At 44.8% G+C, this 14,116-nt stretch overlaps 1 protein-coding gene across 2 annotated transcripts in view; it reads right to left on the bottom strand.

Moving 5' to 3' along the window:
* eml4 (EMAP like 4) overlaps positions 1-13,744 on the bottom strand; it is a 32,282-nt gene extending 18,538 nt beyond the window's left edge. For both annotated transcript variants that reach the window (XR_014593399.1, XM_083922738.1), the window contains exons 1-5: positions 13,510-13,744; positions 9,684-9,872; positions 9,387-9,507; positions 3,240-3,443; positions 878-1,018 (exon numbers count right to left, since the gene is read on the bottom strand). Coding sequence is in view for 1 of the 2 variants with exons in the window: in XM_083922738.1 (XP_083778864.1) it covers positions 878-1,018; positions 3,240-3,443; positions 9,387-9,507; positions 9,684-9,872; positions 13,510-13,534 (680 nt within the window). In the remaining variant the exon portion in view is untranslated. The remainder of the gene's footprint in view (positions 1-877; positions 1,019-3,239; positions 3,444-9,386; positions 9,508-9,683; positions 9,873-13,509) is intronic.
* Between the last annotated feature and the right edge of the window lie 372 nt (positions 13,745-14,116).

Here is a 14,116-nt window from a genome sequence, read left to right on the forward strand (position 1 = left end):
TGCTAGTACAGCAGAGGTAAAGCCACAGTGGCTATTCTATCAAATTATGAATAAATCAAGTATTTAGAATTTGGTTTGTGTGCATATCTGTGTACCTAAGTGTAGTTCAAGTGTTTTACAGACAACCATGCAGCTAATAGTAACATGAGGATGAAAATTAATTGTTTAGAGACTAAAACAGTAAAACAGCCAAGTTATTATTAAATATTAAAGTTAATTCAGGGTTCCTGCACCTTTTCCAAACTCAAATTCCAGCACTTTTCCAGCATTTCAAGGTGCGTTTCAGACTTTTCCAGCACCTTACAGCCGTGGTGAACTACATATTTATACACAGAACAATCCTCAGTGTTCAGTAAACTTATTATTGCACTTGTTCATCACATTTAATTAGATGTTATTGTCCTATAAGCAACCAACGCAGCAGCCTGCATCGACCGATACAGATAAAAAACGCAAATATCAGCCGATAATATCAGCTTGCTGATGTATCGTCTATCTCTGGTTAAGTCTGACGTAACACCCTTTCAAAATAAGATTTACGGGTCCAATGGCCGAACATATGAACAATGAGGATCACCTCTTTTATGTTAGACGTCTTTTTCATTTATAAGAAAGAGGTAAAATGACAATTATGTTGTTTTTTTAAAAACTCAGACCTGTTCAAACAACGGGGAACACGGCACTGCGGTGCAGAAATCATATTTTGAAAGGGCGTTACGTCACGACTTAACAGCCGGATGGCCTTCATACAGCCTTGGTCCTTGGTAACTTCCTGTCAACTGATGCCATTCACATACACTGCAACAGGAAATGAACTAGGACACATTTAGTCTATGTTTACATCTTTGAAAAAATCTGTGTGTGTGTGTGTGTGTACCTGTCAGCGTTCTTCACCACTTTGGCGAGCAGTTTGGAGGTGGACGCAGCTTTCACCAGTTTGTTCCTGTTTTCCTCTGAACTGTCCCAGGTGCTGCTCTGGGAACGCTCCATACCTGAGGACCGCTTCACACTGGGTCCCCTGATCACACACACACAAACACACACGCACACACACAGTCAGTATCATATATAACATAAGGATGAATGATGAAGAGGCGGAGGAGGAGGAGGAGGAGGAAGTCACTGAGCGTCATTTCTATTCATCTCCAGTTTAAATGAATTGACTTTCTGACTGAGTCTCTCAACAGTTGATTTTTGTTGACGACAAACAGCAGATTGACGCTGAATGACGAAGTTAAGCGTTTACGGTCTGACTCATTGGAGCTCTGCAGCACGTTGAGTTTCTCCAGACTCACTGTGAGCGGGCAGTGGTTTGATGTTTACGGGTGGTTGTGTTGTTATTTACCTCCATAGAAACCAGAAACCAGACTCTGTCCTGGTTTTACCAACAAACTGGCATCAAATCAAAAACATCTCCAGATTCTCAACGACTCAGTTTTCTTCCTCCAGACACACAAAACTCAGCACACGACCCAGGAAGAGGTTAGATAGCTGGGACACATGAGACACTCAAGCCCCAGGCTGCAGCAGGCCTGCTGGAGGAGGAGGAGGAGGAGGAGAGAGAGAGGAAGAGGAGGAGGAGGAGGAAGAAGAGGAGAAAGAGGAGGAGGAGAGAGGAAGAAGAGATGGAGAGAGGAATAAGAGGAGGAGGAGAGGGGAGGAGGAGAGAGAGAGGAGGAGGAGGAGAGAGAGAGATGAGGAGGAGGAGCAGGAGGAGGAGGAGGAGGAAGAGAATGGAGGAGAGAGGAAGAAGAGGAGGAAGAGGAAAGAGAAGGAGGAAGAGGAGGAGGAAGAGGAGAGAGGAGGAGGAAGGGGAGGAGGAGGAGGAGGAAAGGAGGAGAGAGGAGGAAGAAGAGGAGCAGAGAGGAGGACGAGAGGGAGGAGAGAGGAGGAGGAGGAAGAAGAGGAGAAAGAGAGGAGGAGGGTGAGGAGGAGAGAGTAAGAAGAGGAGGATGAAAGGGGAGGAGGGGGGAGGAGGAGTGAGAGGAGGAGCAGAGAGAGAGGAAGAGAAAGAGCCGAGGAGGAGGAGAGAGGAAGAAGGAGGAGCAGCAACATGAGGAGGAGAGAAAGAAGAAGAGGAGGGAGGAAGAAGAAGAGGAGGAAGAGGAGGAGGAGAAGAGAGGAAGAAGAGAAGGGGGGAGGAGGAAGAGGAGGAGGGGCCCCAGGAGGAGGTAGAGCAGGAGCAGGAGAGAGGAGTAGGAGGAGGTCCTCATGTGAAGCTGGGAGGAGAACAGGTTAGTAGCTTTAATCAAAGTCAGCCTGAGCTTTCTACCAGCAGGGTTAAGAGGAGTTAAGAGGATCCAGGACCTCCAGGAGGATCAAGGACCTCCAGGAGGATCCAGGAGGCTCCAGGAGGATCCAGGAGGATCAAGGACCTCCAGGAGGCTCCAGAACCTCCAGGAGGATAAAGGACCTCCAGGAGGACCAAAGACCTCCAGGAGGATCCAAGAGGATCAAGGACCTCCAGGAGGATAAAGGACCTCCAGGAGGATCCAGGAGGCTCCAGGAGGATCAAGGACCTCCAGGAGGCTCCAGAACCTCCAGGAGGATAAAGGACCTCCAGTAGGACCAAAGACCTCCAGGAGGATCCAGGAGGATCAAGGACCTCCAGGAGGATAAAGGACCTCCAGGAGGACCAAAGACCTGCAGGAGGATCCAGGAGGATCAAGGACCTCCAGGAGGATAAAGGACCTCCAGGAGGATCCAGGAGGATCAAGGACCTCCAGGAGGATCCAGGAGGCTCCAGGAGGATCCAGGAGGATCAAGGACCTCCAGGAGGCTCCAGAACCTCCAGGAGGATAAAGGACCTCCAGGAGGACCAAAGACCTCCAGGAGGATCCAGGATCTCCAGGAGGATAAAGGACCTCCAGGAGGACCAAAGACCTACAGGAGGATCCAGGACCTCCAGGAGGATCCAGGACCTCCAGGAGGACCCAGGACCTCCAGGAGGCCTCAGGCAAGTCCAGTCAGAGAAGATGAAGTCAGCTGGAAGAGAGACTGACGGAGAAAACGTTAGTCGTTTGAATAAAACACACACAGAGCTCTCTACCAGCAAAGAGAAGGAGTCCAGGACCTCCAGGAGGTCCCTCGGTCTCCTCCTGAGGAGCCACAGCCCTGCTTGGTGTCCCTGGGGGGAGCAGGAAGGACTGTGGCTCCTCAGGGGGCGGGGTTAGTAGCCACTGACAGAGGGATGTCAGGGCAGCGTCAGCAGGAAGTGAGGTCAGATTACAAAGTGGAACCTTTTGGGGGGGGCGTGGCCTTTACTGCTGTCAGCGGACTGGGCTGGTCTCTGCTGGGGGGTCTGAGGGGTCTGGGGGGACTGAGGAGGGTGGGGGGAGGAGGGAGAGGGGGACAGGTCCTTTGGGCGAGGAGGCTCCTCACGTTCCTGGATCTCCTCCATCTGAGAGCGTTGGCTGCTGACCTCCTTCTTCCTGTCTGCTCCACTGTGGACGAAACCAGGACCGTGAGTCCACAAACTACGGGTTCTACTGGAGGTCTACTGTGTTTCTACTGTGAATCTACTGCGGTTCTACTTGTTTTACTGTGGTTCTACTTGTTTTACTGTGGTTCTACTTGTTTTACTGTGGTTCTACTTGTTTTACTGTGTTTCTACTGTGGTTCTACTTGTTTTACTGTGTTTCTACTGTGGTTCTACTTGTTTTACTGTGTTTCTACTGTGAATCTACTGCAGTTCTACTTGTTTTACTGTGTTTCTACTGTGAATCTACTGTGTTTCTACTTGTTTTACTGTGTTTCTACTGCAGTTCTACTTGTTTTACTGTGTTTCTACTGTGGTTCTACTTGTTTTACTGTGTTTCTACTGTGAATCTACTGTGTTTCTACTTGTTTTACTGTGTTTCTACTGTGGTTCTACTTGTTTTACTGTGTTTCTACTGTGTTTCTAATGTGGTTCTACTTGTTTTACTGTGAATCTACTGCAGTTCTACTTGTTTTACTGTGTTTCTACTGTGGTTCTACTTGTTTTACTGTGTTTCTACTGTGGTTCTACTTGTTTTACTGTGTTTCTACTGTGGTTCTACTGTGGTTCTACTTGTTTTACTGTGTTTCTACTGTGGTTCTACTTGTTTTACTGTGTTTCTACTGTGGTTCTACTTGTTTTACTGTGTTTCTACTGTGGTTCTACTTGTTTTACTGTGTTTCTACTGTGGTTCTACTTGTTTTACTGTGTTTCTACTTTGAATCTACTGTGGTTCTACTTGTTTTACTGTGTTTCTACTGTGAATCTACTGTGTTTCTACTTGTTTTACTGTGTTTCTACTGTGGTTCTACTTGTTTTACTGTGTTTCTACTGTGGTTCTGCTTGTTTTACTGTGTTTCTACTGTGGTTCTACTTGATTTACTGTGTTTCTACTATGAATCTACTGCAGTTCTACTTGTTTTACTGTGTTTCTACTGTGGTTCTACTTGTTTTACTGTGTTTCTACTGTGGTTCTACTTGATTTACTGTGTTTCTACTGTGAATCTACTGCAGTTCTACTAGTTTTACTGTGTTTCTACTGTGGTTCTGCTTGTTTTACTGTGTTTCTACTGTGGTTCTACTTGATTTACTGTGTTTCTACTGTGAATCTACTGTGGTTCTACTTGTTTTACTGTGTTTCTACTGTGGTTCTACTTGTTTTACTGTGTTTCTACTGTGGTTCTGCTTGTTTTACTGTGTTTCTACTGTGGTTCTACTTGTTTTACTGTGAATCTACTGTGGTTCTACTTGATTTACTGTGTTTCTACTGTGGTTCTGCTTGTTTTACTGTGTTTCTACTGTGGTTCTACTTGATTTACTGTGTTTCTACTGTGGTTCTACTTGTTTTACTGTGTTTCTACTTGTTTTACTGTGGTTCTACTTGTTTTACTGTGTTTCTACTGCGGTTCTACTTGTTTTACTGTGTTTCTACTGTGGTTCTACTTGTTTTACTGTGTTTCTACTGTGGTTCTAATGTGGTTCTACTGCGGTTCTACTTGTTTTACTGTGTTTCTACTGTGGTTCTACTAGTTTTACTGTGAATCTACTGCGGTTCTACTTGTTTTACTGTGTTTCTACTGTGGGTTCTACTTGTTTTACTGTGTTTCTACTGTGTTTCTACTGTGGTTCTACTTGTTTTACTGTGTTTCTACTGTGGTTCTACTGCGGTTCTACTTGTTTTACTGTGTTTCTACTGTGGTTCTACTTGTTTTACTGTGTTTCTACTGTGTTTCTACTGTGGTTCTACTTGTTTTACTGTGTTTCTACTGTGGTTCTACTTGTTTTACTGTGTTTCTACTGTGGTTCTACTTGTTTTACTGTGTTTCTACTGTGGTTCTACTTGTTTTACTGTGTTTCTACTGTGAATCTACTGTGTTTCTACTAGTTTTACTGTGTTTCTACTGTGGTTCTACTTGTTTTACTGTGTTTCTACTGTGAATCTACTGTGTTTCTACTTGTTTTACTGTGTTTCTACTGTGGTTCTACTTGTTTTACTGTGTTTCTACTGTGGTTCTGCTTGTTTTACTGTGTTTCTACTGTGGTTCTACTTGTTTTACTGTGTTTCTACTGTGAATCTACTGTGGTTCTACTTGTTTTACTGTGTTTCTACTGTGAATCTACTGTGGTTCTACTTGTTTCGACTGTTTCTACTGTGAATCTACTGTGGTTCTACTTGTTTTACTGGGGTTCTACTTGTTTTACTGTGAATCTACTGTGGTTCTACTTGTTTTACTGTGAATCTACTGTGGTTCTACTTGTTTTACTGTGAATCTACTGTGGTTCTACTTGATTTACTGTGTTTCTACTGTGGTTCTACTGTGGTTCTACTTGTTTTACTGTGGTTCTACTTGTTTTACTGTGAATCTACTGTGGTTCTACTTGTTTTACTGTGAATCTACTGTGGTTCTACTTGTTTTACTGTGAATCTACTGTGGTTCTACTTGATTTACTGTGAATCTACTGTGGTTCTACTTGTTTTACTGTGAATCTACTGTGGTTCTACTTGATTTACTGTGAATCTACTGTGGTTCTAGGTAAGTAGGTATTAGTTTATTTAAAAGGGGACAGTGCAATTTCATAAAACACGTGATTACACATGGTTAAAGAAGGCAGAATTAGCCAGAAGACAGTGTTTCTACTGTGGTTCTACTTGTTTTACTGTGTTTCTACTGTGTTTCTAATGTGGTTCTACTTGTTTTACTGTGAATCTACTGCAGTTCTACTTGTTTTACTGTGTTTCTACTGTGGTTCTACTTGTTTTACTGTGTTTCTACTGTGTTTCTACTGTGGTTCTACTTGTTTTACTGTGTTTCTACTGTGGTTCTACTGTGGTTCTACTTGTTTTACTGTGTTTCTACTGTGGTTCTACTGCGGTTCTACTTGTTTTACTGTGTTTCTACTGTGGTTCTACTTGTTTTACTGTGTTTCTACTGTGTTTCTACTTGTTTTACTGTGTTTCTACTGTGGTTCTACTTGTTTTACTGTGTTTCTACTGTGGTTCTACTTGTTTTACTGTGTTTCTACTTTGAATCTACTGTGGTTCTACTTGTTTTACTGTGTTTCTACTGTGAATCTACTGTGTTTCTACTTGTTTTACTGTGTTTCTACTGTGGTTCTACTTGTTTTACTGTGTTTCTACTGTGGTTCTGCTTGTTTTACTGTGTTTCTACTGTGGTTCTACTTGATTTACTGTGTTTCTACTGTGAATCTACTGCAGTTCTACTTGTTTTACTGTGTTTCTACTGTGGTTCTACTTGTTTTACTGTGTTTCTACTGTGGTTCTACTTGATTTACTGTGTTTCTACTGTGAATCTACTGCAGTTCTACTAGTTTTACTGTGTTTCTACTGTGGTTCTGCTTGTTTTACTGTGTTTCTACTGTGGTTCTACTTGATTTACTGTGTTTCTACTGTGAATCTACTGTGGTTCTACTTGTTTTACTGTGTTTCTACTGTGGTTCTACTTGTTTTACTGTGTTTCTACTGTGGTTCTGCTTGTTTTACTGTGTTTCTACTGTGGTTCTACTTGTTTTACTGTGTTTCTACTGTGAATCTACTGTGGTTCTACTTGATTTACTGTGTTTCTACTGTGTTTCTACTGTGGTTCTACTTGTTTTACTGTGTTTCTACTTGTTTTACTGTGGTTCTACTTGTTTTACTGTGTTTCTACTGCGGTTCTACTTGTTTTACTGTGTTTCTACTGTGGTTCTACTTGTTTTACTGTGTTTCTACTGTGGTTCTAATGTGGTTCTACTGCGGTTCTACTTGTTTTACTGTGTTTCTACTGTGGTTCTACTAGTTTTACTGTGAATCTACTGCGGTTCTACTTGTTTTACTGTGTTTCTACTGTGGGTTCTACTTGTTTTACTGTGTTTCTACTGTGTTTCTACTGTGGTTCTACTTGTTTTACTGTGTTTCTACTGTGGTTCTACTGCGGTTCTACTTGTTTTACTGTGTTTCTACTGTGGTTCTACTTGTTTTACTGTGTTTCTACTGTGTTTCTACTGTGGTTCTACTTGTTTTACTGTGTTTCTACTGTGTTTCTACTGTGGTTCTACTTGTTTTACTGTGTTTCTACTGTGGTTCTACTTGATTTACTGTGTTTCTACTGTGGTTCTACTTGTTTTACTGTGTTTCTACTGTGAATCTACTGTGTTTCTACTAGTTTTACTGTGTTTCTACTGTGGTTCTACTTGTTTTACTGTGTTTCTACTGTGAATCTACTGTGTTTCTACTTGTTTTACTGTGTTTCTACTGTGGTTCTACTTGTTTTACTGTGTTTCTACTGTGGTTCTGCTTGTTTTACTGTGTTTCTACTGTGGTTCTACTTGTTTTACTGTGTTTCTACTGTGAATCTACTGTGGTTCTACTTGATTTACTGTGTTTCTACTGTGAATCTACTGTGGTTCTACTTGTTTCGACTGTTTCTACTGTGAATCTACTGTGGTTCTACTTGTTTTACTGGGGTTCTACTTGTTTTACTGTGATCTACTGTGGTTCTACTTGTTTTACTGTGTTTCTACTGTGAATCTACTGTGGTTCTACTTGTTTTACTGTGTTTCTACTGTGAATCTACTGTGGTTCTACTTGATTTACTGTGTTTCTACTGTGAATCTACTGTGGTTCTACTTGTTTCGACTGTTTCTACTGTGAATCTACTGTGGTTCTACTTGTTTTACTGGGGTTCTACTTGTTTTACTGTGAATCTACTGTGGTTCTACTTGTTTTACTGTGAATCTACTGTGGTTCTACTTGATTTACTGTGTTTCTACTGTGGTTCTACTTGTTTTACTGTGGTTCTACTTGTTTTACTGTGAATCTACTGTGGTTCTACTTGTTTTACTGTGAATCTACTGTGGTTCTACTTGTTTTACTGTGAATCTACTGTGGTTCTACTTGATTTACTGTGAATCTACTGTGGTTCTACTTGTTTTACTGTGAATCTACTGTGGTTCTACTTGATTTACTGTGAATCTACTGTGGTTCTAGGTAGGTAGGTATTAGTTTATTTAAAAGGGGACAGTGCAATTTCATAAAACACGTGATTACACATGGTTAAAAAAGGCAGAATTAGCCAGAAGACTAGTTTTCATCTGTAGTCCCCCGGCCATGATGTGAAAAGGCAATAAAAAACAGAATGTTCTACTGTTTCTATTGTGTTTCTACTGTTTCTATTGTGTTTCCATTGTGGTTATACTGGGTCTCTACAGGTTCTACTGTGTCTATAATGGTTCTATTGTCTGTGGATTCTACTGTGTCTCTGGATGATACCGTTTTTACTGTCTTTCTACTGATTGTTGACTTTCTACTGGTTCTCTACCAATTCTACTGTCTGTAATTGCTACTGAGTCTCTAATGATTGTACTGTTTCTACTGGTTATACTATGTTTCTACGGGTTTTACTGGTTCTCTACCGATTCTACTGTGTTTCTACTGATTCTACTATGATTCAAACCATCAAAATCCATCTGAGAGCGTCGGCTGCGGATCTCCTCCTTCCTGTCTGCTCCACTGTGGACAAAACCAGGACTGTGAGTCCAAAACTACTGGTTCTACTGTTGTTCTACCGATTCTCTTGTGTTACTACTGTTTCTACTGAATAATCCCAAAGACCGAGAGTCAGACGTCACAGCTGCCACTTCACCGTACTCTGGTTTAGACCGAGTAGGAAAGCGCATTGGACACATGCCCTCAAACACACAAAACAAACAAACGCTGTTATTAATTAATCGACTTAATCGATCAGATGAGGTCTGCAGACACGCTGGGGGCTGAAATCAAAGAGCTGTGGAGAAAAATCTGTGACAGTTAACCCAACAGCGAGACAGCGAGCGGACAGACACGAGAAGAATCTTTGTTGGACATAATTCAGACCCGTGCTCATCTTAAATTGCTCGTCAGTTTGTTTACCTCTTGGCGGCGGACGACAGCGTCTCCTTCCTCGTGACGGAGGTGGACTCTCTCTTTCGTCCGGGCGTTCCTCCGTTAGCAATGCAGGACATAGAGTATGCTTCACGCATTGCAGCGCCGCCTGCGGGGAGGTAGCACACTGCCGTTAACACCGACCGTCACCAGTTACCTCGCCACGCTAAGACCAGCAACAACTGAACCTGAGCGTAACCAGCATGCTGCAGCAACTTCTGGACACGTCTAATCCAGTTTTATCAGACTGATCGAGTGCAAAGGAATAAAGAAAGCAAACGTTACCTTTCCCTCCATGTTGTTGTTTCTTTGTCGAGGAGGCAGCGGAGACTTCGGAGGCAGCGAGGCGGCGAAGGACGTCCGCAAGAGCAGCTTTCATCACCGTCAACTCGTCCTCCTGCTGCTGGACACGAAGCTCCAGAGCGGAGAGACGATCGTTGACATCCGAGACACTCGCTCCGGACATGCTGTCATCTGCAGCGAGAAATAAACAATGTATCTGAATATATTGTTACTAAGGGCGCACTCACACTGTCCTTCCGCACCAGGCCAAAACAGGTTTTTCGGCTAAAGCCTAGTGCGTTTGACCAGTGTGAGTGCACCCGCTCCGCGTAACTGCGGCCAGCTGGCCGTTCACGGCCCGTCTGAGAGAGGTGGGCTTTTGTAAAGCACGTTTGCACACGTGTACGAGCACGAGGCCTACGGCGGTTCTGACGTCATTTCCTGTGCGCCTGTTCAGACATAGAAAATAGAAGGAGGGACCATGCGCTGACCTTTAACAACATCAACAACGGCGGTGAAAGGTTCACGTTGGTGTGATGCGGAGGTGGAGTATTTACTGCAGATTTGGTCGATGAAAACATTCAAAAACAGTCGACAAGACGCACAAAAACTCCGAGGTCTACGGAAAGATTTGGAAACAAAGCGACGCATCGCCATGACGTCATCAATGCGTGTGACGTGTTACGGCGTGATGACGTATGGACAGCAAGAAGCATTCGCGAGGCCATGGTAGTGTGACTACAAACGGGCCTGGAGGGGGGACAAGGACCCTAAAGCATGGGGCACGGGACGGACGCACAGTGTGAGTGCGCCCTAAAAGTGAGAAATAAACAATGTATCTGTATTCTTCGTCATCTACAGTGAGAAATAAACGCACACACTCAAAACATTTTCTATTTGCACAGGCTCAATTCAACAACAGCTCATCTGGAGTTGAATTCCTTGTTTACGTCGGTGAATGCTTTCTGATTGGACGCTGCCACAGACGTAACTTAGTAACCGTTCGACACGACTTCAGTAGCCGAGACTTTAATTATGTTTGCACAGCTGCTGTCACCAAGTACTGAACATTTGAAATACAAAAACACACGTCTCTCCTCCGCAGAGAGACATCTTTAACCCAATAATAGAATACTATCATCGTGTTTATGTCATGTGTTCATTGAGGGATTTTCAAATTAAGGTGCAAAGGTTTTCAAATTAAAAGGACAGATTAAGAGCCTATTTAGACTGAAGTTTGCAGCGTTTTCAGGGGAAATTAAAGGTTCAAAAAAGTGGATTTAAGAGATTATTGTAAGAACTAGAGTTTCCAGGATCTGGCAGTAATTTACCTGGGATCAGTTCACCTGAAACATGTCGATCACGTTCAAACCTGCAGAGTTTCTGTGCGGCGTTACACGTTTTCTCCTAAACACAGAGCGCCTGCAGGTGTGAATGGTTGTACCTGGGGTCAGAGGCATAAATAACGTGCGTGCACGCGTATGCCCTTTCCCCTCACACACACACAGGTATTTATAAACGAAGAATGCGCTGTGAAAATGTGCACACCTCGGGCATGCGTCAGCCCAGCCCAGGCACACGGTTTAGGAGATTAAATATAGTTAGAAGACGGGAAACATTGTTTTCAGGTCGTTCGCCAATGTCACCATTTGTTTTCAGGCCACACGGCGTTCTGTAAAAAGGGTCAAAAGGTGCATTTATACTTCTAATTGAATCTGTGAGCGGTGAATTTCGTAATTCTTCCTGTGGTTGAGCATTGTGACCCTGTTAACGATGTGTGACGCACTTTCAGTCTGTCTCAACATGAGCTCTACGAGTGAATCACTGATCGTCCCTCTAACGTTTAATAATGATAATAATGATGATGATGATAATGATTTTACCACGATGATGGTTTACAGAAACATGTTGAATTGGCAGCACAGGAACTATAAATAACCACGGGTTACGCTCTACTCTATTTCTCACTGACAGGTCTAATAAGTGTTGGCGCTGCACACGACTTTCAATATGCAAATACGGGTGTTTTTACGTCCATTCATGCGGAATGGTTGGTGCGGAAATGAGGCATGTGCACGTGCGCGCGGCTCCACAATGATGGAGGTTTGTAAAACAGAATCAGGCGTATTAGCAGCTTTATAAGGAACACCAGAACACCAGCTTTATGCTCATTCACACACAGCGGCGTGCATACTTTTTTATAAAGGCAGGGGCGAAAGGGAAAAAAAGGGCACATATAGCGTGTCTTCGTCAGCGAAGAGGGCACTTTAGCACACATTTTGGCTCCTAAAGAGCAATTTAGCATGCATTTTGGCTTCCAAGAGGGCACTTTAGCACATGTTTTGGCTCCTAAAGGGCACTTTAGCACACCTTCTTTCTTCCTAGAGGGCACTTTAGCACACGTTTTGGCTCCTAAAGGACATTTTAGCACACCTTCTGTCTTCCTAGAGGGCACTTTAGCACACATTTTGGCTCCTAGGGGCACTTTAGCACATGTTTTGGCTCCTAGGGGGCACTTTAGCACACCTTCAGTCTTCCTAGAGGGCACTTTAGCACACGTTTTGGCTCCTAAAGGACATTTTAGCACACCTTCTGTCTTCCTAGAGGGCACTTTAGCACACATTTTGGCTCCTAGGGGCACTTTAGCACATGTTTTGGCTCCTAGGGGGCACTTTAGCACACGTTTTGGCTTCTATGAGGGTACTTTAATGGGCTTTTTTGGCTCCTAGGAGCCACTTTAGTGCGCATTTTTTCAACAATTTGGCCACACTAGTGTTCACACAGACCAGGTAAAGGCGGCGGAACGCAGCACCAGTTGTGATTCACACAGAACAAAGAACACCGGCAGTGTGAATGGGGTTTGTACGTGTCCAGGTGTCAGCTGTGAATGGCGTTTCCTCAGAACGGTGTGAGACAGGCTTAAAGGTAGTTTTCTCTCATTTTGGTGGGTGTGTCAGAGGTGGTACCCAATCAGCAGCGACCTGTATAAACTCTGTTATATTAAAAAGGCAAACAAAGGGGTGTTCAACACACTGTTTAAATAAACGGTTTGCTGTGTGTTGGGGGGGGGGGGGGGGCGGTGTGGGGGGGGCTGTGACTGTGTTTGTCCAGGCGTGAGCTGTGATTGGCTTCAGCCCTGTCTGAAGGAAGCGGTTAAAGCTGATGGAAACGGAAAGATTAAAGTTCATCATAAGTTTGTTTTATGATCTGAGATTATATCTATACTATGTGATCTGCTGATACCATTCATCACAGTGACATCTGTTTATATACTGCAGCCACCGGCTCTGACTACTTCCTGACACACACACACACACACACACACACACACACACACACACACACAGAGGAGGTGTGAGCAGACTGTACGAATAAATAAATCATTTCCTGAGTCTTTGTTCTGCAGAACAGAGTCCACACACACACACACACACACACACACACACACACACACACACACACACACACACACACACACACACACATACACACACATACACATACACATACACACTTACTTTGGGGACCTGTAGCGTCTCATCACAAACTAAATATTTGACAGAAACAATAAAAACATGTTTCAGGTACCCCCTCTAACAGATCCAGGTCTGGGTCTCAGGGGGACAGGACTCTGCAGAGTCTCCTTCTGCAGGAGCAGTTGGTTTTGTGGCCCTGCAGCCGCCGGTGGGGCGGTGCAGAGGCTTTTTTTGATAAATACAGCAGTGACACGTGTAAAGCCGCCAGAGGCGCGTGCGGCTCTCACCGTCCCGCCGCTGCACGCACGGGTGACCGGGTGGTCTCTGGGGCACGAGCGGCGGCTGGGACTCACCTAAACTGCCGGTAAATCCGTCCATTTTCCGAGAGAAAAGCGGGAGTCCGGGCCGGAGGCCTGCGGGAGCCTGAGCGCACACTGCGGGCCTCCGTCCGGGTTTTTCCACCGCAGCGACGAGAGGAGGAGGAGGCGAGCCGAGCTAAGCCGAGCCGGGTCTGTCCCCGCCGCGCTGCTCGCCCTGTCCGTCCGTCCGTGAAGCCGAAGATCCGCCGCTTTCCTTTGGGCTGGAAGAAGAAGCCGCTCCCCGGAGGATCCGACAGCACAGAGAGAGAGACGAGAGAAGCCGCGGAGCCGCAGACACGACGGACCGACGCTGCTGCGCGCTTCCGACTCCGCCTGCTCTGGCAGCGCGCGCTTCCCCCGGAGGAGCGGGGGGGGGGGGGGGGGGGTATAGCGAGAAAGAGAGGGGAAGGAAACAGGGGGGAGGACTGAGGGGGAGGACCGGGGGACTGAGGGGGAGGACTCGAGGAAACGGGGGAGGCTGGTCAGGTTTCAGCTCCTGGCTGTGAAAGTTCCGCTGCTGTTTCTGTGACGAGCAGCAGCGACACCCGGCGGCCACTCACCGTCATCACAAACACAAACCGACAGGAAGTGACGACACACA

The sequence above is a fragment of the Echiichthys vipera genome (genome assembly GCF_963691815.1).
Source record: "Echiichthys vipera genome assembly, chromosome: 11".
Taxonomy (NCBI): Eukaryota; Metazoa; Chordata; class Actinopteri; order Perciformes; family Trachinidae; genus Echiichthys; species Echiichthys vipera.